Here is a 25,653-nt window from a genome sequence, read left to right as displayed (position 1 = left end):
TATCAAAAATAAGTTGTTCAAAGTGTTCTATGAAGAAGTTGTTGATAGCAGGAAAAATAGGATTGCCCATTACTGTTCTTTCAATTTCTTGATATAACTTGTTTTTAAAGGAGAAATAATCAGAATGTATTACAAAATCAAATAGTTTAACAATATCTAAAGAAAATCCTTGTTGAAGTAATTTAATGGTGTCAGATAAAGGAAGATTAGTAAACAAGGAAACATCTAATCTAATAATATCTAATAATAATATCTATAGCATGCAAATGAAGATAGGAAGTTATATTTTTAAAATCTAAACTGTTTTTTATGTAAGAAGAAGCAGTTCTTCTAGTTCAAGAAGTAAATTGGATAAGAATTTAGAAATTTTATAAGTGGGACATCATGTACTGTCTGGCCATAATGGAATACCTGGTTTTATGAACTCTGGGAAGATCATCCAATCTTGGTGGATGACCAAAGAAGGTTTTAAGTTTTTTTATTTTTATCTTTATTCCAAATAGAAACATTCTTCATATGAACACTTTATGTGTGTTATGTTTTGTATTGTACTCCCTAAAGATGTCTGTGACTGAGATGAAATATTCTAAGAATTAAATATTATTTTAATCCTTTCTCAGTACTGTTTCACTCCGTTTAGCTTGCAACATGAGGTTTTCCTTATTGTGCACAGCCTGAATAACTGTTCTTTTAAATTATCTTTTATAACTATTTTTAATCTAACATGATTTTCCTTTAAATGTCATTAATTATGTTTTGTTTTTTAAAATTTTTAGATGGTATTGTTGGCTTCTTTTATTTAATTCGTAAACTGATTTTTGAAATTTATCTTATGTGATCGTCGGCACACCATTGTAACAATTGTAGCATTTCTGTTTAATTTGAATACCTTGTTTTTATTGTTAGTTCTCATATTTTTATAATTTCATCAATGTTATTATATATGTGTGTGTGTGTGTGTGTGTGTGTAAATAAGTTTTTTTACCTTGGGTAATGTATGTTAGGGTTACGAAGTAATTTTATAAACTTGGTTATAAACTTTTTTATAAACTTATTTACATCTATATCTCCTCCAGAGATTCTTATTCAAAATAAAAACACCTTGTAGCAACTTGTATAGGTAAAGTTGATAAGGCTCTGTATTACTAAAACCTTGGTATTTTGGGTCTAGCTATTCACTGAGGAGACCTCAAAAAAGGTTGAAACTGGTCTGGGTAGTGACCCCACCCATAATGTATTGCAGTATACATCTCTTAGTGAGATGTGCTTTACATTATGGAAAATACTAAGATTAGTGATCAGAGCTTTACCCACCTTTACAGTGAGTTGCCCTGGTGTTGCACCACCTTTAGACTTGAGCTACGTTCAAGTGCGAACTTAACTGTTTGCTTACTTGGGTTAGGAGTAAAATAACAAAGTTTATAAAATTACTTGGTAACTCTTATATATTGAATAGTGTTGGAGACAATATACCTTCTTAGCTTATATCTTTATTAATTTCATTTTTTATCTTACTTATATTTGTATCCTTAAATATTTCTTTAACAAACATTTTAAGGGAACATTTGTACTAGACATATTTCTAAATACTTATGGCTAACATATGTAGAATAATTGTTCTAAAAATCAAGACATAAGTGGAAGAATTCATCATAACATATTAATAATAGAATCACATTAATTTAAATGTCTCTTTGTAAATTTTTTAAGTTTCATAGCCGTTGTAAATACAATTATATGAAAACATGAAAAAGAGAACAATTCAATTGAAAGTGCCTGATATTATTTTCACTATTGGCAGCAATTGCATCACAGAATTTTGGCTAATTGAATTTCAGTTGAGTTCTTATCCAATACGTTCATCTGATTTTCGCCCATGACCACCAGTCTGTGTGCTACTTGATTTGACTGGTTAATGTTGCCCATTTTAAGATTATGAAAGTATTAAAATAGATGGATTACAGTAACATAAAAGATGTGTGTATCTTTTTTAATATAGATGAAACTGCAAACTCTATCAGAACCACAAGCTGAATAAAATAAGTTAGCTGTTGCAAGTATTGTTGTTGGGTATTACTCTTGGAATCATTTTTACTATATGAGAATTTCATATGTGTGAGATATTTTTATGTTTTTTCTGACTGTTCTAATGAAACTGGTTATGATTGTTTTTAATTTGCATGTATATATGTGTGTTATCACTCATCCCCCTTCTCCTCCCATATACGTAAACTACAAACTTGTATTGCTTGTCTGTTAATTATTTTTGTGAAAAAACCCTTCTAAAAATGAAATTTTATAAAACAAACATTATACAAACATTTATATGTAAAATTAACATAAAGTATGTGTTTATCTCTTGATATTAATCTGTGTGCAGGGCATTTTGGAGAGAACAGGGTATACATTAGATGTTACAACTGGACAGAGGAAGTATGGAGGACCACCTCCAGGTTGGGAGGGACCACAACCAGGAAATGGATGTGAGGTTTGTTATTTTTCATATCTAGATATAAACATGATATTTTATGTTTCAAATGAATGTATTAAAATATGAATTTTATAAGAAGTAAACTGTCATTTTAATGAAAATTTGTCTGCAAGAAACAGGATATTTAGTTTGTTTTCTTTTAAAGGAAGATAAATCACAGATACATTATTGTTTTCTCCTTACTGTAACTAATCGTTTTGTTTAAAAGGTCTCTGTATTTTCAACTGTTTTAATAACAGTTGGAAATTTTTAAGAAAATAGTTTTTTTAGAGCTTTTTAAAGACTGTAAGCATTAACTTTGCAATGAACAAATAAAACAGTAAGTTAAAATTATTTTGAAAATTCAAATTTGTTTGAAACTTTTTCTTTTCTTTTGTTTTTTCTTTTTTCTTCCTTCTTTTTTTTTTTTCTTCAAGTAAATTGTTGAGTAATGTTTGCACGAATGCCAGATGAATGTATTATATGCTATGCTGTAACTTACATAATTTCCTATATGCTGATTTGGTTGGCCAAGTGGGATAGCATCACTTCGCCTGGCTTATATGCAGTGGAATTGATCCAGACATGGTATTAATGATTATGAATATCTTTAGGCTATAATGATTATGCTTATATAGTGTGAAATCAAAATTCTGATAAGTATCCTGAGGAGAGAGACAGAATATCATGGTAGAACTACATGAAAAGTTTGTCATTACCGACTTCCTATCAACAATTGTCTTCCAAATTAATCTGATGTCTGTTCTGATAAGTATTATCAGATCGTATATTTTGGTCATCGTAGGCATTCTTCCTGTCTCAGAACTAGATTCTGGTCCTCCTGTCAGTCTCTTTCCTGTCATCATGTGGATAAAAAAAAAACATATGTTAACCTTTCTTCTCTCATTCTGTTTAAGTGACCATATCATATCAACTTAGTTTAGCTGTGCTCACACATTCTTGAATGTTAACAAAGGCAAGCTCCTTCATAATATCATCATTTTCAATATAGTTCTATCGTTGATCCCACCTCTTCACTTCCCTAATTTTTCTCACAACTCTCACATGTGTAGTTCTAGTCTTTGATTGAGTCTTCTGTTTCTAACCCAGCTCTCAGATTTGGTTTGAACACTAATTTCTCTCTTTACTATAGCATCTTTGCTAATCATGTTGTCTATTTCCATATTTAATGTGCCATATTCACTAAAAATTGCACCTAAATAGCTGAAAGATACACTTGAAATGCCTGCAATTTGGTAATTTTCATACCAAATTTATTGAGGTAATTTAATGTAGTTAAGGAATATGCAGATTTCTCTGGATTAGGAGTATATCTTCTGCATAAAATAAGGAGCTAAGCTGAACATATCCAATTTTTATGTCATGCCTAATGCTACTTTGCTTTATAATGAGATTCATTTAGATAATGAATAAAATTAGAGATTATGAGATGATGTGTACCCTTCTCTATCTCTTGATTTAGCATCAAACCCTCTTCTTGTACTTTCTTTCATGCTGTTGTGAGACCCAAAATTACTTTTCAAGTTTCATATTTGGTTTCTAGACATGGTTCCTACCTAAGAATTTGTACTATATCACCAAATCTCGAAGGCCTGAAATGTATGGTTCTCAAAAATCTAATCTCTTTGAGTAGTATTATTTGCCATTTTTGGAATAACTACAAAATGTTTTGTTGTAGTTATTACAGTACTTCCTGCTCTTGAATAAGAGCAGAAAGATATATTTTGGCCAATCAAAGTTTTTGGGCTTGGAGATGCAATATCTTTATACTTGCACTACAGAATGTTGTATTAAGTCAGAACATCAAGAAACGTTACCATTCATTGAGACTTGGTACAGCTGACTTGAAAATTTCTAGAATAATCTTTTGCTTCTAAATGCATTATATTTATTGCATGCAGTTTTCTCAAAATTTTATGTAGAACTCACTGCATTCTCAGCTAAGATGCTGAGTTGGTATCAACAATGCCCTTTGGTTGGAAGACGGGTTTTTATTCCTATCTGGGATGTACAAAACCTCTATATGTTTTTTTTTTCCTCCACTTGACACTGATTTATTTTGCCAGTGTCATATCAAGGTGGCAGGGTTTTCTTCCAGGAAAGTCAGATATTTTCACTTCGCAGAACAGGCAAACTGGTCAGTTGAACGCGCACACACATTTAAGACAGAATATACTAGCCTCATAAATAATTGCTTTGGCTGTTAATCAAAACAAACTAACCTTAGTCAAGCAAGCCAGATTTTCCTACCTTTTATTTATCATTAGGTATTTTAACACTTAGTCATATCTTTGAGATCTGGCAGGTCAGGATACAGTTTGACATAAAAGTATCTAAATTTTCAGATAGCATCATTAGAGCAAGTGGATTATGATAAGTGATCATGATTTTGTAATATTTGCATCACCTTATTTCTCACATACTGCATCATTAAGTTGAGGGTATTTTTAGCTTCTTCTTATCAAAAGTTTTCTCGAAATTAATAAGTTATATGCCATGACTCCAATATTTTAAGTATCATATTTTGATCTACTGTGGTATCATTCCTGAGCTGAGACTCAAGTAATAATAATTAATGTTAATCCTGCATGTGAATGGTCACAAAAACCTATAGTACAGTAGAGTTGTGCTGGCAGACTTCATCAGCTTCCTTAGATAATTGCTCTTCTGTTTATGTGAACTTAAATGGAGAGTTTGATGAAAATCATTTGTGATATGCTTGATTTGTTAGATATTTGGAGAACTATTGACTTAAGATATGAGAATTTAAAATGAAATGGGGAATGAATTGTTTCCAAACAATGACAGTTTTTTTTTTAATTGGTGCTTTCAGTACAAATGGTTGGATCATCCAGCTGAAAGCAATATGCCATAAGGAAATAAGGCATAGAAACCACTTAGATTGTCCTATCGTGGTATGTTAGGCTATATGTGAATGCGAGTGTCACTCTCTAAGTAGATGGGAGAAGAAATCTGTAATAGATTGTGGTCTAAATTGCCAAGGATAAATACCATCCTTGGCAATTACACAACATACTTAAAAGGGTCAACATTGAGCAGAAATCTAGAGAGTTGTAAGTTTTATGTAGTATTTTGTAGCATGCAAAGAACTAGTTTCTCATACATCTTTGCCTGTGAGTGTGTGTGCGCACACAAAAGTGTTACCATAAGGTTCATTATCCTGAACTCACTAACAGCCAATCTAGAAGAACTCTTAAAGCTGTACCTTTAAAGGGGAAAAAAAAAAAAAAAAAAAAGAAATGTTTGCAGATACCTAACATTTCTACTTCTGTAGAAATGTTGTGTTTCTCCATGAGGTCTAACATAAGAAGAAATTTTTTTGGAGGGAGAAGCTAAAGCAGTTGTTTGATGTGGACTGAATATCAATTTTGGTCAGTTGAATTCTTCAGTAAGCAAAGTATCAGACTAATCTAGATCCAAATCCAACACAACTTTCTCTTTCCTCCTCTCTCATTTCATAGTGGGGACAGATTGACCTGCCCACACACACACTCTCTCTTTCTCAGATTACAACCTTCAGCTGTTCAAGAATCATGTCAGCAGATTCCTTATTTCTTCTTTTTCTTACTATCTTTTGCACATCACTTGTGGCTTTTTAGCATGTTTATTATTATCATCATCTGAGACCTCCAGGGAATCATGGACTCATCAAGGGAGGCTATAAATCACCCAAACCAGCTGTCATACCTTCCCTTAAATTCATTCACACTAGATTCACTCACTAAAGGCAAACTATTCCATTCAATTATATATAGGTTGGTAGATCAACCTATATATACTATAGGTTGATCTACCAACCTCTCGTGTATTAGTACCGTGTTTTGGTTGGGAAAGAAGGTACTTTGTTCACATTGGATTTGAATGACTGTATATTGTTTTCCTTAGGGCAGTGTTTCTCAAAGTGTGGTAAGCGTACCCCCCCGGGGGTACGCGAAAGGTCATTAGGGGGTATGTGGCAATTTTTGGCTATGCATAATTAAAGGAGTCATTATATTTTTCAACAAACAGTGCAATTAGAGACAACCAGGATAAAAACGGTACTAACTAATGAATCACATCCTCCCTCCAACAGAAACTGCTGTAAAGACTCAAGCAAAACCATATGTTGCTGGTGGAACATATTGTTTTGCTTGACACCATCCCCGTCGTGAACGTGTTAAAACTAAGAAATATATAGTGAATGTGTTTCAGATATTATGGAATTCGGTTGAAGGGAATTAGCATTTCAACTCAACTGTTGAAATGCTAATTTGTCTTTGGTTCGCTTGATCTTTTGTTAATACCGCACCAATCATATGCAGTTCTTCACTGGTCTACGTATCTTAAGTCTTGTAAATTACTGGTAATTTATGCTTGAAATAATGGGAAAGACGACGCTATTTGGGTAGATGACTTTGACGATGCACACAAAGAAACTGTTCTCGATGCCAAAAGTAGTGATAGCGAGTATGAGCTTCTTGGTAAGTTGTACCATTTTCAGTTTTTTCTGAAAACTTTAGTTTCAAAAATCCCCACACATATCTCACAGCACGATTTTTTAGCTTTAATTTTGGGAAAAAAGTGAGAGTTATATTCGAGTAAATACGGTAATTTTTTTTAGCCTTCAAATTCTTATGTATGGGTCATTGGTTAAAGATTGGATTTATAAAACCCCCAAAAGAGAGCATTATAGCAAATACAAGTAGCTGTAAGCAACAAGAAAACATTGGTATTGCATCTGGATCAAATGAAATTGATAAGGGTGTGTTGTTTGACATCGCTAGAGAACCAACTAGGAAGAGGATGAAAACTCTTCGTAAGTAGAGTTACAATGAAATATACTTTATTTATTTATTATTTTGATAAGGGGATACTTGGTAATAATGAAAATTTAAGAAGGGGTATGCAGATATCTGAAGTTTGAGAAACTCTGCCTTAGGGAGCACATCGAGGGGGAAGACTGTTCCATAGTATAGCAGTTGCAGGGATGTAGGAGGAGGAGAAGAAACTTGTTCTGTGGGTTTCAAGTTGCACCGTGTAGGGATGTTGAGCAGCATCTGCACGTGTTCCAACGAGCTTAGTAGTAAGTGGGGGAATTATTGATGCTATTTCAGATGAACATTTCCATGGAATATTTGTAGGAAACACATAGTGCAGATACTGATCATCTGTGCGAAAGTGGGAGAGAGTGAGTTAGTAAGAGATGGGTCATTAATAAGTATGATTGCTCTGCTCTGTATTGAGTCGAGCATTTTGAGGGGAGCTATTGGGGGCCCCACCCCATATGTGGGAGCAGTATTCGATGGTTGGGTGGAGATGTGATTTGTATAAGGTTAATAGCTGTTCAGGGGTGAAGTAATGTCTTGAGCGAAAGAGAAATCATAGTTTATTAGAAGCTGAGGATGCAAGTTGTTATGTGTTTATGCCAGGACGGACTTGATGTCAGGGTAATTCCAAGAAGAGAAAGCTCAGATTGTCTGGATATTTGGGTGTTGTCAAAAATGATATAGGGAGAAAATGGTTCTTTTTTTTTTATGAGAAATGAGACAGTTACTAGGTTTCATTTGCATTGAAATTGACTAAGCTATCTGAATCCCATTGGAGAATGGCTTGGAGGTCTGAATTGAGGTTAGTGTTGTTTGCTGTTCTGTAGGTTGAGGTGAGTGTGTGGAGTAAGGTTGATAAACCTTACTCCACACAACACATTGCACTCCTCCTTTTCTTTTTAGTGCAATGTGCTTCTGCTAAACTGTATTGGGTTGGAAGTAAGCTGAAGTAGGTCATTGATATATAGTAGGAAGAGGGTTGGTGAGAGGACAGAACCTTGAGGAACCTCGGCATTAGTTGAATGGTGAGAGGATAAGGAGCCATCCACCACCACATAGTGTGTGCCCAGACAGAAAGCTGGCAATCCAACTACAGAGGTCAGTTTTATATGCCAGCTCCTACCCCCTTCTTGACCATAAACTTAACCATTGATTTTGCCATGTTCTCTCTCTCTCTCTCACCTTCCATATGATGAAAAATTTCATCAGATGCTAACCTATAACACCCCCATTCAAAAGTTTATAGACCTTTCAATCACCCCTCTTTCTCCTGTTAACGTAATCCACATACTTGCAAACTGTCTTCATAATGTATAAATACTTGTACAATGGAACTATCATACATTACTTCTATTTCTGTGGTATCATTTCTGAGCTGAGACTCAACTAATAATAATTAATGACAATCCTAATCCTGATTTACTCTCATGCATAGATCTATACTTCACTTTGCAGGTATTCGGGACGAAACACTCCAGGAATAAGGATTAACTGACCTATTCCGTGGGTGCATGTGTTCACAGGGCCAGTTTGCCTGTTCTGATGGAAGAAAAACCTGAGTTTCTGGGTGAAACACCCTCTACCTCCATATGAGACCGGCTTACTCACCTTCAAAAGGTGAGTAAGATAATCAGAAGAGATCAGATAAAGGTTCTTCACGTCATGGACAGGAATCGAACTTGGGTGTTGCCGACCAAAGGGCTTAGTCTATACCTACTGAGCTACGGAGGCTCTTAATAACAACAATAATAATAAATATACCACTTAGTGGTGCTAGTACTATAGAAGCCTGGCATAAGGAATGTAGATGTTGCACTTCTACTCTGCATATGTTACTTCATTCCTTGATAGTGCCTTTCAGTTTGATTTAATGCCCATTATCTTAGGGATATCTAGGACTGCTAAGTTGTGCTTACCATTGTGTGTGTGTGTTGAGAGAGGATTTAGTTACTTTATCTGATTGGGTTGCAAAGTTGTGATAATGGTTAGGTCATACACTTAACATCGTAGTGACTCAGCATCATTTCCATCAACATACTGGAATTTATGAAATTTTACGTTATCCATAGTGCATAATTCAAACAGCTGAATTACAAGTAATTGGAAAATACTTCTCATTGTAGAAAGGCAAATAAGTCTAAATTCAAAAATTATAAAGTGAAGAGAGTTTTGCAAAAAAGCAACACCAGAGGATAATAAATAAATCATTTATTAATCTTGTTGATATTTCCTTCGATTTCTAACCAACATTCTCAGAGCACAGAATTGCTATGCATAGTATTAAGCTGTAGAAACCGATCAAACTTGAATTGAACAAGGCATCCTCAGAAATATCAGGCTAAATGTGATTTTAGCATGATGGTCTCCCATCTTGGGCAAATTAATACACCTGTGTTTGTTGAGATTGTGGTAACACTTCACAGGTGCTGCTGATTCCCAAAATAGTCTCTCTCAGACCTGTAGTGACTTCTCTGCAACACAGTTATCTTCTTCCATTTAATGCTTGTGAAGGAATGTCCAGAGCATAGTGTAATAGTTCTTACTTGTCATGTAGAAGCTGTGTAGGAATGTAAGACACGATAATTAATAAATAACATAAAATGGATTTAACTTACATATGTGTTTTTATTAGTATAAAATTTTTGCCCTAGTATCAAGGGCATCTTCAGTATGAATTTCAAATTAAATATCAATATATTTTCTGTTCTTGTTATTTAATTTGAAAATCATACTGAACATGTTCTTATTTAAGTTAAATCCATTTTATGTTAAATAGTTTATATGTTCTTTATATGAGATGGTGGACATTGGCTAAAAACAGATGGAACTGGAAATTTAAGGGGGAGGCCTATATCCAGCAGTGGATGGAAAGAAGAATGTTCTTCAAGGTGGTTGTTAATAGATCTACCTGAGTTTCCAAAGTAGTCTAAGTTTTGCAGAGAAACTTTAAAGATGAAACATTTTTTCACTTATTTTCGTTATGCTAAAGTATGTTGCATACAAAGATCCATTAGAGATATTTTTAACATTAGCCAATAACATTCCTTGCATGATTATTATGCTTCCTTCTTAAATTATTCTGATTTTATTCTCCCCTTTTTTTTTCGTTCTCTCTTTCCTCAATACTTCTTTGATGTTTCAGATTGTTGCTGTTGTTTTATTTATTGCCTCCAAGATGCGTGTTTCACACTTAAATGAATTATTTTCTCATAATTTTATATCATTTCTTTCTTTCTTTCTTTCTTTCTCTCTTTTCTTTAAGTACCTTTTAATTTAGGTGATAATTTTGCTGTGATTTTGTTGGTTGCAGGAGGAGGTGTGTGTGTGTGTGTGTGTGTGTGTGTGTGTGTGTGTGTGTGTGTGTGTGTGTGTGTGTGTGTGTTGGGGGAAGAATGCACATTACTCTATCTTCTTTATAAATTTAGCCATTGTCTGAAGGACATTTATTACCAAAGTATTTAACATCATTACTAATAATGCCTTGTTAGGGCATTATTAGTCTTTTTTTTTAGTTATTTGAATTGTTTCTAGAACTATCTAAGTGCTATATGTCTTCTACATTTTTAATTTTTGTGCTTTGAGGATGCTGGTTAGAAATCCAGTGAATATCAGTAAGATCAATAAATTACATTTTTCTCCAGTGCTGTTTACATCAGGAAGCACTATCATGAATAACAACCAACATGTAAGCCCATCTATACATATTGCAGAAAAGACTAATGCATGCTTGAGAACAGACTTAGAAAAAATTGTTGAAGGGTAAGTTGTAAAGAACATGTTTGGTGCTGGCATATTGGGGAAGGGAGCTGGTGAAGATTTTTAATTTATCTCAGCTAGATTTTAATGTCATGGGGACATTAAATATAAGAACGTGTTTCAGTCTTAAATTTCAGTTTTTGTTTGGTTTAGAAACGATATGTGGCTTTTAGGTACTAATGGAAGTATTGTTTTAATTAAATCTGGGAAACATAAAAAAAAAAAAAATTTACACTAAAATGCATGCACCTGATAATAAACAGTGCATTGTTTATACAAATCGGCAGTCAGAAATTAAGAGCCTAAAGGAACAGGATTCTTAAAATGTAAGGAAAGGTAAAACAACATCTTCACTCTTATTTATAATTTGTGGACCATTTTATTAAAGAAAATATTACTGAATACAAACATGGGATATTAAACTTGTTTCTGTATACTATGGAAAAAAAACAAATGTTGGTAGCAGAATTTCAGATCAGGCAACACATTTTAAATATTTAGATGAAATCTTTAGTGATGAGGGATGGAGAAGAAAACATAAAACAAGTAAAGTATAACTGAAGTTGAATAAACAATCATAAAACTAGAGAGAGAGAAATCAGTCAAAACCAAGATAGCAATATATTATAATGCTTAAACTGATTAATATATTGTTTCGAGAGTTTGATTAAAAATAAGAGTTGATAAGAATGGACATCGTGCATAAATATGAGAGTTCTTGAGGAACATTGGAATTAGAGAGACCATGTTATAAAATGACATGGGGAATACTCAAAAAGCACTTCATTTATATTCTCTAAATAATAAAGGATTAATAAAACATGAATTTGAAGCGAAAGTGTCAAGAAAGGAAAGGCTATAATATTGCTGCCTGATGCATTTGGTGTGTTACTGAATGTAAGATCATGCCTAAAAATTACAAGCTAGCTTCAAGAAAAATTGTTGATATACCAACTGCTTATGACATAGTTATTTCCTTCTCATAGTATGCACTGTTGTCTGTTTTTGGTTGGAGAGGTGGATATAAACCAGAAAATTCTCTGAGTTATTTCTTCTGGATATTAGATGAAGTTTTAAAATCATTTGCAGATTATGTATATGTTGGTTGGATATTTGCATTAAAGTATGATAACAAGTGTTTCCTATGTCATGATAATAACTCGGTTTGCTTATTCTTCCAGAAATCTGAGTTTTTTTCTGATATTTATTTACATATAGCCTGTATATTGATGCAAAATTACAATATACACTTACACTCTAGATCATTAAAAGGGCTATATTTTATAAACTGATAAGAAATAAACCATAACATCAATTGATGTGGAGGGTAGGCTTAGCTTACAGAGCCTTGTTTTATAAATGTCTGCATGGAGGGGAGGGTCTGGAATAATTTTTATTCAGTTTTAGATGTAGTGTGCCGCACCAACCTGCCATAGTCTACTGCAGGGTTTCTCAAACTTTTCCTATGATGGAACACTTCACAAATCCTGAAATTTTCACAGAACACCTTGGTTATTTTGGAATGTATTAATTAATTGGTAATTTTGCTAATTTTTTGTTATTAATTAATAATTGATAATTAATTAATTAATTAAACATCAATTAAACCATCATTAAATTAATTTGTACTGATTTTCATTGACATATTCCATTCTAATCACCAAAAATTTATATTATTATTATAAGTACTTACGAGTGAATGCAGACTGTTTCTCCTGTGTGCTGGTGGTGGATGACTCACTATCTGTTCCGTCACAAACACCTTCAATAAGAGATTTCTTGTTACCAAAATTAAACAAAGTGTCTTGTCTTTTATTCATATTAGATTTTAAATATGTATTCCTATTATTTTTAAAAAAATCACGGCACTCCGGTTTCAGAACAAGCATTTACACACTGTAATACGAACTTGTGAAGAAGTATTCAGTATTAATAGATTTGAGAACCAGATACAGACTACCTTGATCTTCAATTTCAGTGGAAAAATTTTCTTTATACTTCCTTGCTGATTGGTCAGTAACATTTGCAACACAGATGTTATTTCGTTCAGTTTTGAGAACACACCGCCCATTGTTGTCGGCAATTTTTATGATCAGTCATAAACGGCGGTATTCTCTTTCTCAATTGTTGAAAGATTTCGATGTGTGACAATTAACGATACTTCATGAATATTTCCATGTTTAAAAATATGTTGCTTAGTCACTGACACTTACTACACAGATGTCATTTCCTTCAGTTTTGAGAACAGAGGATATGCCACCCATTGTTGTAATGGGCTTGCAGGCAATTTTTATGACCTGTCATAAACAGCGGTATTCCCTTTCCCAAATGGTGAAAGGTTTTGATGTGTAAAAATTAACGATACACAGATGTTATTAGGCGTTCTGGGTCTGAGCCTTTCGACACATTCGCGAATATTATTCACCTCAGAATATTTCTACTATAAAATATTTATTTATGAAAAATGCTTAGAAAATTAAAATGACAAATTCCTGAACTTCTTGCGGAACACCTATTCACCTTCCCCGGACCACAGTTTGAGAAACCCTGGTCTACTGTTTGGTTTTATTTTATAAGTAGATATCAGGTCTTATGAAATCAGGGGACTCTAGCAGTTAGGTCTCCTCATTTATTACTCCAGTCCAGTTGATCCCTCCCTCCACATGCACATACGTGCGGTAGGGACAGGTCCCTGTTATGGTGCAATCCATAATTGAAGAATTTTCTCAGGTCCATGGACATGATAGGTGCTTATTCTGGAGGTTTTTAAATTCCTTTCTTGTGCAGCAGTAATGCCAGATCCCTCCTATGCTATTGGTGTGAAAGATGGCTTTTTTCTGTGGAAACAAATCCTACTTACATCTTTGTCATCCACGTTCTGTTTCATTATAAGTTTTCAGGAATAGAATGGTCTGGAATTTGTTGGAGAGGCTGAATTTGGACCATGGAAATACAACTGTTTTACACAAAATGTGTTTGTTGAAATCTGTTTGCACAAGAACAGCCTTGAATTTATCTAGCCTGAAGAACTGAAGGCACTGTTCTTGCATGGTTTCTGTTGTAGCTCTGATGACATTAATGTATGCAATAGCACCATGCCAATTCACCAACCAATTTTTCAACCTTGAAATAACCTTATTTTCTATAGAGAGTCTTATCAATCTTTATTGCTTTTTGTATATATAAACTCCTACAACAGTTGCAAGCCTGTAGCAAATAAATGCTATGTGTAGACTTGCATCAACAGCAAAGTAATCTGTTGATATTTGACTTGAAAAGCTTGAGATTGCGGCCTGTGGGGAATATTTATGGAGAAAGCTGTTCCACAGAACTGAGTTTGATGAAATGGAAGATGAATGTATAGCAGGTTTAATGAGCTAGCAGTTCAACTGCAAAAGGATATTGGGCAACTGTTGCTAATTACTGTATATTGAGAAGAAATGGGGAGTGGAATGAATTCTTGTTCTGCTGAACAGTGTCCATGGAAATACCTGTAGAAGAGACACAATGAAAAGAAACTGAACTGTCTACAAGATGGTGGTTGAAGCCTGCTTGTGAGAGAGAGTTGTCAATCAACTGAACTCTTTTCTTCTGAATAGCATCAAAAATTTTTAGAAGTTCTAGGTCCTCCTCAAATGCGAGAGCAAGATTCCAAGGTAAGATAGATTTGGGATTTGTATGGAGTAAGTAACTGAACAGATGAAAAGTAATGTATCAAGCAAAACCAGATGCAAGTTTTTTTACACATCCATCTTTGCCACTGTTAAGTTGATGAAAGGCCACTGTTAAAATGAAAGGCAAAGGAAGAAGAAAAACAGAAGTTTTTTTTTTTTTTTAGGGAAAAAAAAAAGGCAAAGCTGTGTTTTTGGAGCACTGAGGGTGGCTAATTTATCGTCTGTTGTCTGATTGAGAGATGGTGTGAAGATAGTATTAAGGACAGTTATTGTAGATGGGAAGCTTGAGATGTCTGAACATTGCATGGTTTGTTGTTCTTAGTAAGATGAAGGAAAAGAAGAGCAAAACTGAACAGGACTTGAAATAATTGAGAGCATGATAAATTTAGTTTAATCCTTTATCCAAGTGTGTGCAAACAAAGTTTGTGCCTGAAAGTATCTTCAGGACTGGGGTAAGGTGGTACAACACCGGGCGACTCCTTGCAAAGGTGGAGCAAGCTACCAACACTTCTATCTCAGTATCTCCCATAATGCAAAACACATCTCCTTGTGGACATGTATAATGTTATGCATTAAGGGAAGGACCACTACCCAGACTAGTTTCGACCTTTATTGAGGTCTCTTCAGTCCATGTACAATGTACATGAGGTCTCTTCAGTGGGAGCCAGGCCCAAGTGGAGATACCAAGGCAGAAGCATTAGCAAGGTCATTTCCTCCTACAGAAGCTGCTTTCATCTGCTGTCAGATAAGCAGAAAAATTAAATAACTTTTTATTTTTTTAAACGATTTTCAATATTTTTAAAGACACCTGCTAAAGTATTGTATTTCTAATATGAAAATTCAAGTATGCTTTTACTTCTTTGTGAGTAACGGCATTGTAAATATACAATGTATATGTAAATAGAGTACCACTGAAGAGACCTCAATAAAGGTCGAAACTAGTCTGGGTAGTGGCCCTTCCCTTAATGCATAACATTATACATATCCACAAGGAGATGTGTTTTGCATTATGGGAGATACTGAGATAGGAGTGTTGGTAGCTTGCTCCACCTTTGCAAGGAGTCGCCGGTGTTGTACCACCTTATCCCAGTCCTGAAGATACTTTCAGGCGCAAACTTTGTTTGCACACACTTGGATAAAGGATTAAACTAAATTTATTATAGTCTGACCAAGTGAAAAATAAACTTTCAACAAAAAAATAATTGAGAGCAAGTTGTTTATATATATATGAAGAAATGAAGAAGAGGATGGATGGAATAAAAGCCACGAGGAATACCTTTATTAATTAATAAAAAAAAAATCTAAAAAGAGAACACCTTCCACCAATTCAAGTAGTGAATGGCATGAATGAAAAGTGGCAGTCTAATTACAAAGGGGGAAAAGGCACACCATAAAAGAGCAGTTTCTGATAAACTCTTACTGCCAAATCCTATCAAATGCTTTGGAAATATTAAGTCCAACAACACGGGTTTCTTCTGAATTTTCACAGGCATGTCCTTTGTTAGCATAGAGATATGTTGTGGATATTGATTGGCAAAAATCTGTATTGCTAGTCACAGAGTAGATGGCAGTCTCCAAGTGTTGAAGAAGTTGATAGTTGACTACTTTCTTACTTACTGTATTTGCTTGAATATAACTCACACTATTTTTTTTCCAAAACTAAAGCTAAAAAATCACGGGGCGAGATATATGTAGGGATTTTTGGAAACTAAAGTTTTCAGGAAAAAACTGAAAATGGGTATGACTTACCAAGAATCTCCAATTCTGTATCACTACTTCTGGCCTTGAGAGTGGTTTCCTTGCATTCATCGTCAAAGTCATTTACCCAAATAGTATCATCTTCTTTTCCATTATTTCAAACAAAAATTACCAGTAATTTACAGATTTGAGATACATAGCGAACAATCCTTCACGAATGACTAACGAGAAGCGAAAGCGGAGCGTGAAAAAGATAGCACTGGTAGACCAATAGAGATAGAGCAGCTATGAAGACATGCATATGAGATGTGCGGTATCAACAAAAAAATTACACGATCCAAAGACTAAGGCAAGCTGACAGTTGTTGAGTTGAAATGCTAATTCCCTTCAACTGAAATGCAATCAAACAAACACTTACTGCATATAATTGAAAAATTGGACAGTAGTTTTTAGTCAAGATGTTTCTCGGTGCAACATGGTTTTGCTTGAGTCTGTACCACATAGTTTCTGTGGGAGGGGACATGTAATTCATTAGTTACTGCCGTTTTTATCCCAGTTGTCCCTATTGCACTATTTGTTGAGAAATATATTACACAGACTGCAAATGTCTCTGTACCTTATTCAGTGATACAAAACTACTTATTTTTCTTGCATCAGCAGTATAGTGGCTGTTGGGGAAGGCATGCTGTTTACCGCGGTGAGTGAGTTACTGTTGCCCTGACAAGAACATGTTTAACCTTTTTTTTGTGCGAGGTATATGCGAAACTTTTTAATTTCATTTTTCGTAAAGTAAAATCAGGGGTGCAAATTATATTCGAGTAAATACAGGACTTCAGACAACACTGAGGTGAGATCAGTAAGCTGATAGCTATATATACTTTGAAATGGGACCTTGCTTTGAGTAAATGGTAGATGCCAGCTCAGTATAATGATAACTTAGTGACTTGATCTTGCTACGTAAATTTTGCAGTGTCTTAATGTGGGAAATTTTATAAACATTGCAAAATCTGTAGATTAACAAAATAATTGAAGTGCTGTTTTATAATGTGGTTTTGCTGTAATCTGATAATTCGTAATAATCACTTCAACTTGAATTGCAATTTTTATAACTCTTCACAAGCAATTCAGTAGTGAATAAATAAGATTATATTTGGGGAATGCAATCGTGATTTGTGTATACAGTTGTTTAAAATCTGTGTATTCTCTCAGTTCACACCTATTAATTTTTTGCATCTCTCTTTTGCATCCATTCTCGGGTAAGTTTTCTTACATTAAGGAAGAATGACAACACTTTTTGGCTGTAAAGACCATGGTTTGAATCTCATTGTCACCTGTCTTATAAGCCCATAAGATTGGCTAACTTGCCTCCCTTTACTAACACATCTTCAAATTTAAATTTTACACAATATATCAAAATATTGTTAAACTCGTACAACTGCATCCACTGAACATACTTGATATAATGAGTATCTATAGATAAGATATTCTTCTGAAAAAGAAATCGTTGTCATCATTATTGATTAAGTTTACATTATTATTAAGGTCCTATCACCAATTTTCCTCCAAATTAGTATATATCACTAGTTAGCACTTTAATATTGTGAGATCTTATATTTCTGTCTTCTGAAGCACTTCTGTGTTCCAAATATAGATATTGGACTTCCTCTTGGCCTTTTCTATGTAATCATAGCTCAAACACCTCTTTTGTTAACTTTTCCTTTCCCATTCCATTCCATTGATGACACTGTTTGCAATTAACTCTTCTTGCACATTCTTGAATGCTAACAATGTGAAGTTCCTTCCTGAAATCTTCATTTTTAATATCTGGTAATGACATCATTAGAACCCGTAAGGAGGCATAGTGTAGAAAAACTGTGCTCTGCCCCAGTGCAGCAACAGTTTGGAACCTTCTTGTCTGTCTCTCTCTAATGATGATGGACTCGTTGGATTGGATTGGTGGCTTGAAGGGGCTAACGCAATGACAAGTTGCAAATGTGTTCTGATAGGTTAAGGCAGGTAGTTAAGTTAGGTATATGTGTTAGAGTGCAGATTCATGTGTTTGGTCAGATTAAGGTGAGCGTTCAACTGGCCGAATCCTCTACAGGCCTGACATGGTGTTTGCGAGGTGGCTGACTCCATAACTGCACATGTATTCAATTATTCATATGGATTGGCAGGGTGCAGAGACCTTAAACATCTGCTTCATATACATTGAGAAGTTTGAATGCCTTTAGGATAATGTGGGATCATGACTGAATGCCTCTAAGTCAGAATCCCGTCTAGCCACTGCACTGATGCTGTTCATGCCTAACACATTGAAAGGCAATGCCAGCTGGCATTACTTTCATACTGTTATGGTGTGATCACTCTGGTGTATATTATCCACTAGAATGAAAGTATCAAGGTAGCCTTTGAGATTATGCTGCCACTGCATCCTACACTGTAACATTCAGGTGTGACATGCAGGAACTATACTGCTCCTAACAATTAGGGGATATTTTGGTTTTCTTGTAAATTATAAAGTTATAAAAATAATTTACAAATGTAACATTTATTTTAAAATATTCTTAATATACAACAGTGCAGAACACACAACTGCATACAAAATCATGTTAAGACTTGCCGAAATGTGTCTTAGCTGTATTAGTATGTTGGGGATATAAAAGTGTGGGCTTGTGCTCACTTCCACAGTGCATAATTTTCACTTCAGTTGTAAACTTGTGTCACCTACCACCCATTATTTTATTAAAAATGGCAGAGCAACATGATATCCTGGAATCCATGGCTTGGAGAGCCATTGGTCAATTAGAAGCTGGATAAATGCAGCAAGTTGTCACTGAAGCGTGTCGTGTATCTCTAAGGGTAATTTTGCAACTTTGGAATCACTTTCTAGAGACAGGAAATGTCCAAAATCGTCTTCATGTGATAGGTTTATATGCTCAAAGACCAATGGTTTCTATTCTACTTACTGCAAATCAAAAAAGAGCCCGAAGAATTTGGGCACAGGAACACCACAATTGACCAATAAGGATTCGGCTCGCATACTTTTTAGTGACGATTCCAGGTTCAGTCTGCAACCAGATAACCGACGTATCTTGATATACGTCGGTTATCTGGTTGAAAGTGGAACAAGAAATAATCCGCAGTTGTTTGTGAAAGACCCAAAATCAAGGGGGGGAGTTTAATGGTATGGGCTGGAATAAGTATAGGTGGCCATACTGATCTCTATTTTATCAGAAACGTTTCCTTAACAGCCCAAAGGTATTGCAGTGACACTTTGGAAACTATAGTTTGTCCATATGCTGCTGCAATTCGCCGAGAAGAATTCATTTTTATGGATGACAGTGCTCGTACACACTGTACAAATTTGGTACAAGAGTGGTTTGAGGAAAAAGGTATTGAATGAATGGACTGGCCTGCCTGTTCACTGGATTGTAAGCCAATCGAACATGCCTGGGATGCTTTAGGTAGGTGCGTTTCTGCTCGACTGGTGCCACCACTATCGCTTCAACAGCTCAATCGCTCTCACAGAAGAGTGGGGAAATATCCCACAAGAACTGTTTGATCATCTTATCCGGTCCATGCAATCAAGATGTACAGCTGTTAATGGAGACTATACACCCTATTAAAAATTAACAAAAGCATTTTTCGCTGTTCTTGTTAAAATTATTTCACGCTAAACTGTATAATTTGTTAAATTTGTAATAAATATCGATTATTTAAACGATATCTCATGAATTACACCCTATCCATAAGTAAGAAATATTTATTGATGTATAAAGTACCAATAGTTATAATTATTTGCAGAAATTTATAATTATCCAACAGAAACTAAAATATCCCCTAATTATTTTGAGCAGTATAGATCATCTACAGATGACCTAGGTGTTGTGCTTAGAAGAGCAGCCACCATACTGTGATCTATCGAGACTAATCCTTGAGTTGACAATACTTGGCAATTGACTTTCATTGAAGTTTAATACTGTGGTTATTGGGTAATTATCCGCGTACCCCCTTCTTAAATTTTCATTATTACCAAGTACACCCTAATCAAAACAATAATAATAAATAAATAAATAAAGTATATTTCATTGTAAATGTCTATTTTATTTGAATTTGTATGCTCATGTAAACAAAAATTGTGATTTATTTTTAATAGAACAAAATTTATAAAGAAACTATAATTTTTTACTTAATTTAAATAATTTATCATCAATGAGAGGAGTGAAATTGCTTATGGTGGGATAACATTTCAGCAAAATTTGGCTCTATAGTTAATTTCAATCTCAGAGGCAGTTTGCCATCTATAATGCGATTTCTCTTAATATTTATAAGGGCCTAAAACTTCGCATAGACATGAACTTGAAAATGGAAAAATGAACCTCAGAGTTTTATCCGTTAATTCAGGAAATTCTTTTGTATTTGTAGCCAAAATCATGATAACGTATTCTCGTTGTATTTATTTTTTAGGAAACCATCAGAAGCTAGTTTTAAAATTTGTTGTTCTTCTTTTGGTGACACAGATTTGTTGATATTTAAAGGTTATCTCAATATTAATGTCCAATTCAGAGAAATACTTTTCTAGATTCATTTATAAGCTTTGTGAATGCTGCATGATAGTAATTTTCACATCATCATCATCATCATCAATTTGTTCATTTGAACTTGCGAGCAGTTCATGAAGAGATGGAACACGTCAAATTCTCCGTTACCAAACCTGCTTTTGTCATAACTTCATCTTGCCAATGTGGCATTCACTTTATCATGGATGAAATATAGGAATTTCCTTGCCTTGTAAAGACAAATTAAGATTATTTAATACAGTAAGTATATCTGGCAAATATGCTACTTGACCTGTGCCATTTCCAATTATGTAAATGTTTTTTCAATTTAAACTTTTCATCAAGAAAAGTTTTGTAGTTCATTCCAAAGTTCAAATAAACGAGTAAGGACTTTTCCACGAAAAATTTGTATGGAAAAGAAGTTGTGTATGATTACTTCCCATTTCTTTGCAAAGCTGGGAGAAGTCTGGCATTTAAAGGACAACCATTAATATAATTTATGATTTTTACATCATCCAGAACTTTTCGTAGGCTTGTAGACATCATATGTGTAGCTAAAGCCTCACTGTGTGTGCGCGCATGCAGCAGTGTGTGTGTCGACTGCTGCATACACAAGCCCTTTTTTAGAACCAACCATGGATTTCGCTCTGTCCATGCCTATTCCAACACAACTTTTTCAATCAAGCTTGTTTTGATGCATAAATCTATATATATTGTTGAATATTTCTTCTCATGTTGTATGTTTTGGAAAGGGTTGGCAATATATATGGTCGTCATGAAGATTTGCAATATCAGTGGATTCATCGACCTGCACAATAACGACTCTTATGTATATTGGATAATAATGTTTATTTTATATTTCAGCAATTTCAGTGATTTTTCAATGAACAATACTATTTGAAAGGCAAATCCAATCCAGAGACCTTTTTGCATCATCTCTGATCATAATTTCTGCTATTATTTTTGCTGCAGGCTTGACATATGCTTGACACCAGCAATATATGGTTGCACCAGCAATCATATATTGCTGGTGCAACCATATGTTGCACCAGCAATATATGATTTTGCTCGAGTCTATGCAGCAGTTTTTGTTGGAGGGGAGATGTGATTCACTAGTTAGTGCTGTTTTTATCCTAGTTGTTTCTATTTGTATAATAGTTTCTCAACTATTTGTTGAGAAATATATTGCACAGGCTGCAAAGGTCTCTGTACCTTATTCAGTGATACAATAAAACTAGCTGTAGGGAGCGAGTTACTAATGCCAGGATGTGAATGTCGTGGCGATAATAACTTGCAATTTGAGTAGGAGAATTCACACATAATATATAATTTATCGAGAAATCTATATACATTTAAAATAATTTTATTTTCTTCTTAATAATGATTCCATGTGTTAATGATGCATTGCCGAAAATTACCACGTACCCCCCTTAAGACCTTTCGCGTACCCCTGAGGACACTTTGAGAAACACTGTCATAGAAGATGAATAAGACATAGGGGATGGAGATAGTGCATCCCTGTCTCACACCTGATTTTACATCAAACCACCTTCTTGTATTTTGGTCATTTCTGATTGCTGACTTCAACTGAAATACAGACTGTATAGTGCTCAGTAATATTCCATTTACTGCTTATAACTGCACTGTTTTGATCTTTTCTTTTGGTATATAAATATAAAACTTTTATAAAACTGAAATATAGATCCTGTTATGTGGCCTCATCTCCATATTCTCTTTTATCCTCACACAATTTCTTACTTATTTTTTATAAAGAGAAAATCTTATCTTGATAACTTCTATTGTACCTGGACCAAACACCCTAACAAAGAAAATAACTGCCAGAATCTTTTGCATGCTCAGTCTTGTAATCAGTAATTTCAATTTTAAATTCTTGGCACTTTTACAGTTCAGACACAAGATGTATATTTGTGTGTGTTTGTGTATATATATATATATATATATATATATATATCTTCTGTATATAAACAAAAAGCCTTTAATAAAACTCAGAAGAATATGCTTAATATAGAACCATTCTAGTAAAAAAATTTAATGAAATTAATTATAATAAATTTAGTTTAATCCTTTATTCAAGTGTAAGCAAACAAAGTTTGCACCTGAAGTATCTTCAGGACTGGGGCAACTCGTGGTAAAGGTGGACCAAGCTCTCATCAGTACTTGTCTTAGTATCTCCCATAATGCAAAGCACATCTCCTTGCGGACATGCATTAAGGGAAGCGCCACCCAGACCGGTTTAGACCTTTTTTGAGGTCTTGTCAGTGGGAGCCAGATCCAGAGGTGGTGATATTAAGGTGGAAGCAATGGAGAAGTCATATTTACCTATACGAGTTGCCAAAAGGTGTCTCACCTTATTATTAAATTACTGTATTTTTCGATAGATAATGCACGTGTTATCTATACAAAAAAGCCTAAATTCGTTAAAAATGAACATGCACGGTATACGTTTGAAAGGTATGAGAGGTAAATCAAATGTAATAACAAAACTAAGGTAGAAGTATTACTTAATATTTATTGAACATTACACTATTCAAATCCTTTCTTTTCGATTCCTGCAACACATGGACAGTAGATAATCTCATACCTTTAGCTCTTTCACTAACAACCCAATCAAACAGTTCTTTTTCTATGGTTGGCCACAAGCACCTTCTAAACCTCATAGCACGTTTCCTCATATGTAAACATTTCAGGACTGTTTCAGCCTTTTGCCATTCACGAACACTACTTTCCTCCAACACTGAACAATCTACCAGCTTCAAGATTCCCTTTTTCCTTTGCTACTTCTACCATTTCAAGCTTGAACTGCGCTGTGTAGAATTTTCTCCGAGAAGTACATCTGTCTTCCATAGGTAATTCAGATCTAATAACAAAATATAAACAAATAATGATTTACTTTATGAAATATTTTAAAACAGGATGTATGGAATAATCGACCACTGCTACTAGCAACGCACATGCTTTTAAAGAATTCCTCCGTCCCCTGTCTGTACTTCCTAACTCTATGCTAGTTGGCACATGTTCGTTATCTATACATCAAAAGGAGTGATGAAAATGTTGGGGTGTGCGTTATCTATCGAAAAATACGGTACTCTGGATTTAGAGAAATCTGTTGGAAGTTTTTTTCACTTGGTTAGACTATAATAAATTTAGTTTAATCCTTTATCCAAGTGTAAGCAAACAAAGTTTACACCTGAAGTATCTTCAGGACTGAGGCAACTCGTGGTAAAGGTGGGCCAAGCGCTCATCACTACTTGTCTTAGTATCTCCCATAATGCAAAGCACATCTCCTTGCGGACATGCTTAATGCTATGCATTAAGGGAAGGGTCACTTTAATAACACCACTTCTGGTCTGGCTCTCGCTGACGAGACCACAATAAAGGTCGAAACTGGTCTGGGTAGTGGCCCTTCCCTTAATGCATAGTATTAAGGAAAGGGCCACTATTATATTATACATGTCTGCAAGGAGATGTGCTTTGCATTATGGGAGATACTGAGACAAGGAGTGATGAGAGCTTGGTCCACCTTTACTACGAGTTGCCTTGGTCCTGAAGTTATTACTTCAGGTGCAAACTTTGTTTGCTTACACTTGGATAAAGGATTAAACTAAATTTATTATAGTCTAACCAAGTGAAAAAAAACTTCAAGAAATTAATTATAATTTTCAAAAAATCAATTTTGTTGTTACTGTTTCTTCCTGATCTTATTATTTATTGATTTTTTTTTTTTTTTCCTTCTTGGAATGGTTCTTACATGAGAGAAATGTTACCTAAGCATATTTTGGAACTTCTATTGGTTTACTGGGACATTTACAAAAAAAAAAAAAAAAAAAAAAAAGGAGGCAGTCTTGGCATGTGTGTGTTGTGGTGAGTAGTATTCATTGTAATCTGCCAAGCCTTAGATATGATGCACTATAATGAACTAAGGACAAGTCCTGTAGAATGAGTGCTATTCTAAGTGCATATTACAAATAATGAAATGGTGTTACAATCAGTAGACAAAGGAAATTATTAACAACAATAAAGAAATTGTGGGATCTCATTTCTAAAGCACACAGATTGACAGGATACTAAGGTTGAATCAGTGCAGAAGTCATATATTTCCCGTGTAGAAGTAGGAAAATGGTCTAAACCATATAGAAAAAGAAATGTGTTTAAAAAAAAGTTTGGTATGTAAAACATCATTATTAATATTTTATAGTGTAATGTGTTCCAAACAGGCAATTACAATATTGATAGGTACAAAAAATTATTCATCATTTGTTTACTGAAAGCTTACCAGAAATACTAATTAATGTGCACAGGAAAAACTTAGAAAGATTAAAAAAATGAAAAATAAATAAAATAAAAATTTGTATTGTTGACAGTTCAACATGAGTTTTTATTTAGAAAAATTGTATTGATAATGATAAACAATGTTGTTTGTACAGGTTTTTTCCCTTCATTTTCTCTACAGACATTTCTTTGCAAACATAACATCCAATAGTATTTTGTAATGATTACCAAACTTGAATGCTTCATTCAGTGTTAAGATCAGCATCCATAAGAAAATCAGAAGTATCATCTATTTTTCCGGTTAAAATTCAGCAGCATATTCACTGAAAATTCTTTTGTAGGTGCTTCAGCAAGAG

At 34.3% G+C, this 25,653-nt stretch overlaps 1 protein-coding gene across 9 annotated transcripts in view; it reads left to right on the top strand.

Annotated features, from left to right (window-relative positions):
- LOC150094194 (heterogeneous nuclear ribonucleoprotein R-like) overlaps nucleotides 1-25,653 on the top strand; it is a 398,929-nt gene that overhangs the window by 142,555 nt on the left and 230,721 nt on the right. For all 9 annotated transcript variants that reach the window (XM_090412071.1, XM_090412070.1, XM_090412068.1 and 6 more), the window contains one exon: nucleotides 2,381-2,488. In XM_090412071.1, the coding sequence (XP_090268197.1) occupies nucleotides 2,381-2,488 (108 nt within the window). The remainder of the gene's footprint in view (nucleotides 1-2,380; nucleotides 2,489-25,653) is intronic.

The sequence above is a fragment of the Typopeltis vanoorti genome, chromosome 22 (genome assembly GCF_054136105.1).
Source record: "Typopeltis vanoorti isolate ZY-2024b chromosome 22, IOZ_Tvanoo_1.0, whole genome shotgun sequence".
Lineage (NCBI taxonomy): Eukaryota > Metazoa > Arthropoda > Arachnida > Uropygi > Thelyphonidae > Typopeltis > Typopeltis vanoorti.
This window is presented reverse-complemented; position numbering and strand designations above follow the sequence as displayed.